Below are 3,827 nucleotides of genomic sequence, written 5' to 3' on the forward strand. Positions count from 1 at the left end.
AGTGAGCATGAGAAGAAAATTCAAATGGGGCCCACTTATTAGAAAAGTTATACGTGCACCACTCACGTTAGCCAAATGGTAACTTAAGGGCAGTCAAACTACGTTCCACGTATTAGGCTGTAAGTGCAATTACAATTTTATCCTCGGGCTAGGCAGACATATTGACCAAGAGTTGCCTGGTTATTCTCATTTATAGTTTAGTAATGATATCGTTAAATAATTATTTTATTTAACGAATTTAATTATTTTCTTAATAGGTGTTTATATAGACAAAAGGACATATGTTGTAGATAGGAGGGAATATATATGAAGACAAATACTATGTTTTTATAAAGTTTGACTTTCATTGCAGGACTAGGGTTGCATAACTGACGCTATTTTTTAGTTTTCTTTTCCGGTCCAAATAACACAATTTTGGAAATGATTGGTCTTAAATAAATAAAAAATTACTATCGAAGTAATAAAATTAAGTTGATATTCACACTAAATCTACACACTACTGTTATATTTATTTAAAATACATTGTCTACTATTTCTAACAAGTTTATACACATTGTTTCTTTCAAGTAATATACTACTTCGAATTGCATTATTTTATATTCACCATTTGTCAATTTCATTTCATTGGCTTTTGGTCATTCAAGATAATATTTGACATATTTAAAGCCACGTGGAATCTTACTAAAAATATCGTACCTTTATGTTTGATATTTGATAAATTTTAATATCTTTCACCATAATATATATCTTACTTTTTTATACAAACATTGGACACTATTTCTTGCCTCACTCGCCCTACCAAGCGAAACCAGTGATTAGGTACGACCATACAAAATATAAAAATCGTGAAAGGAAATTATTCGAAAAGCGCTTACCGTCTCAAAATACTATTCAGGAAGTCATGAAACTCTCGAACAATGTGATATCTCACTCTGATACGCTCTCTTGATGACTCTTAATATCTCGAATAATGTAATATCTCACACTGGTACGCTCTCTTGATAGCTCTTAATATCTTTAATAACTTTGTATCTTTTACTTTTCAAATATATATATTTATTTACTCGCTCTAAATTTAACTTTAAATTAATTTAGAGGAGGTTTGATGAGGAGGAGGTAGTGGTGGAGGGTGGAGGGGAAAGGGTGAATGAAGAGGAAAGAGGGAGAAAGGGGGAGGAGGAGCAAAAGAAGAGAAAGAAGAGGAGAATAAGTAGAAAATATGTAACTAATGGAATATGAACGCGTTGTTTATTCGGTGGAGGGTAATGTACTTACTAAGGAAGTTGTCTCAATCACACCTTTATGTTTGGCACTTGATAACTCTTAATATCTTTATTAATTTTTTATCTTTTACCTTCAAATTTATACTTATTTATTTGCACTTAAATTAGTTTTAATTTGTGTTTGAAGAGGCTTGAGGAGGAAGATATAGTGACGGGGAATGGGGAGCAAAGAGGGAGAAGGCATTGGCGAATCCAGGAATTCGAGAAGATGGGTGCACCATTATTTCAAAGACAAGCATGCTTCAAAAATAAACATTCAGTTTCATGATATAAAATTTTACAAAACAACAACTTGGCTAGCAAAAATTATCCAATTCCATTATCTAAAAAATAAATTATCAATTTACATTTGTACTCGACGAGCTTTCATATTTTGAAAGCGATCCATAATAGTATCATTACTTACAGTTGCAAATACATTACGTTCTATATTGCAAACTAAACAACTATTCAAAAATTCATCACCAATGCTATTTCGTAGATCATTCTTTATGTGCTTCATTGAGGAGAATGTTCTTTCCACGCTTGCCGTAGCAACATGTAAAATCAACGTCAGCTTCACAAGTAAATAAATAAGACGCCAAGTTTGATTCAATTTTGTTTTGGCCATCACTATAGCAAGATCCTTAATTTCTTTCAAGTTGAGAAACATGCTATTACACTTTCGAGCATAGACAATGAAACTATCAAGCTGGTAACGGAGATCCCGAAGCTCCCTGTCGCCAAACTCACTTGGATAATACTCGGCCAGCTTCATTATTCTATCTTTATCAAAATTATCAAATGAATCAACCGGATTCAAACTAGTCATACCAAGGAGTAAGCCACTAGTCACTACATCAAAACAATAATTGAGCTCTAGAAGTTGGAAATCAATAATAGTATAAAATACTTTCACACGAAAGTGATGTGAATATCAAATATCTGACCTCTTACGCTTCGACCTTGGATAATTTTCATCCATTTTGGGAATTAAAATACCATATTTACCACAAAATGAGTAAATCTCATCCATCAAAGATTCTAATTCACTTTCTCTCATTGTTTGCAATTTTGTCTTTGCAAGGTCAAGTAACCTCATAGCATTGACGATATCATGATCTTTTTTTTTGTAGAGCTTTATTCAATTCATTTGTAAGAAGCAACATGTTGAACATCAAGTGCAACATAAATACAAATTCAAATTCTTGAATATTATCCAAACGATTTTTTGCTGCAAATCTATTAAGAGAAAGTAGACAATCCTGTTGCATATCTTTCAGCACATTAACAATTGAAGCAAATACAATCATCAAATTTTCCAAGGTCTTAAAATGAGACCCCCAAAGAGTATCACCTGGTCGTTGGAGGCCACGTTCTTGATTCAATCCTTGCCCGGTATACGCTTCTCTATTTTTAAGTAATTCTTCCAACTTCTCTACTTGGTATTGTCGAAGTAATTCCCTGCGTTTAAAAGATGCTACAATAGTATTCAACAAATTAGTGACAACATCAAAGAAATTATTCACATCCGAATGCTTATTAGAAAGAGCTACAAGTGTCAATTACAACTGATGAGCAAAGCAATGAATATAATATGCAGATGGAGCATCTTGCAAAATTAAAGTCTTTAGACCATTTATTTTTTCCTACATATTACTTGCTCCATCATAACCTTGTCCACGTATCTTGGATGAACTTAATGAGTTATCCAAAAGTAAAGAATAAATTACATCCTTCAGTGATTGTGCATATGTATCTTTTACATGGACAATGTAATGACCCGGCCAGTTATTTTAAGAGTTGTAGTCATGTTTCCCTATTTACTGCTTATTCTGTACTTTATAACTGTTATGCGACTTGCCGGGGTAGTTAGTTCGGGTCCAGAGAGATTTTAGAATGAATTAAGATACTTAGTCTTAAGGTTGAAAACTTAAATTGAAAAGGTTGACCGGATACTGATTTATGTATAAACGATCCCAAAAAAGAGTTTTAATGATTTCAATAGCTCCGTATGGTGATTTTGGATTTAGGAGTGTATCCGGAAAATTATTTGGAAATCCGTAGCTAAATTAGGCTTAAAATGACTAAAATAGAAATTTGAGTTTGAAAGTTTGATAGAGGAGTTGACTTTTTGATATCGGAGTCGGAATACAGTTCTGAATATTTTCATAGCTCTGTTATGTCATTTATGACCTGTGTGCAAAATTCGAGGTCAATCGAAATTGAATTGATAAGTTTCGGCATCGAATGTAGAACTTGGAATTCGTTAGTTTCGTTAAGCTTGAATTGGGGTATGATTTATGATTTATGATTTTAGCGTTGTTTGATATGATTTGAGGTTTCGACTAAGTTCATATGATGTTTTAGGAGTTTGGTGTATTTGGTTGAGGTCCCGGGGGCCTCGGATGAGTTTCGAATGGTTAAAGGATCGAAATTTGGACTTAAACAGCTCCTCGAACTTTCTGATGCCTATATCTGGTTTCCTTCATCGCGTTCGTGAGGGGAGTCTCGCGTTCGCGAAGAGGAAATTCAGACTGGCCATTTTGTACTTCAAGTTCGCGA

General features: G+C 33.5%; 1 protein-coding gene across 1 annotated transcript; it reads right to left on the bottom strand.

Annotated features, from left to right (window-relative positions):
• Window positions 1-1,626: 1,626 nt before the first annotated feature.
• Window positions 1,627-2,364, bottom strand: LOC104090375 (uncharacterized). The gene is made up of 2 exons (XM_009595450.2): window positions 2,274-2,364; window positions 1,627-2,117 (listed from the first exon to the last, which is right to left on the bottom strand). Exons 1-2 carry the CDS (start codon window positions 2,362-2,364, stop codon window positions 1,627-1,629), a joined length of 582 nt encoding a protein of 193 aa, XP_009593745.2.
• Window positions 2,365-3,827: the final 1,463 nt, after the last annotated feature.

The sequence above is a fragment of the Nicotiana tomentosiformis genome, chromosome 3, assembly GCF_000390325.3.
Source record: "Nicotiana tomentosiformis chromosome 3, ASM39032v3, whole genome shotgun sequence".
NCBI classification, from domain to species: domain Eukaryota; kingdom Viridiplantae; phylum Streptophyta; class Magnoliopsida; order Solanales; family Solanaceae; genus Nicotiana; species Nicotiana tomentosiformis.

Coding starts and splice junctions, on each gene's coding strand:
- LOC104090375 (XM_009595450.2), bottom strand. CDS start 2,364: ATGAGGTTACTTGACCTTGCAAAGACAAAATTGCAAACAATGAGAGAA. Junction 2,118..2,273: donor TGAGATTTACTCATTTTGTG/GTAAATATGGTA, acceptor GTTTTGATGTAG/TGACTAGTGGCTTACTCCTT.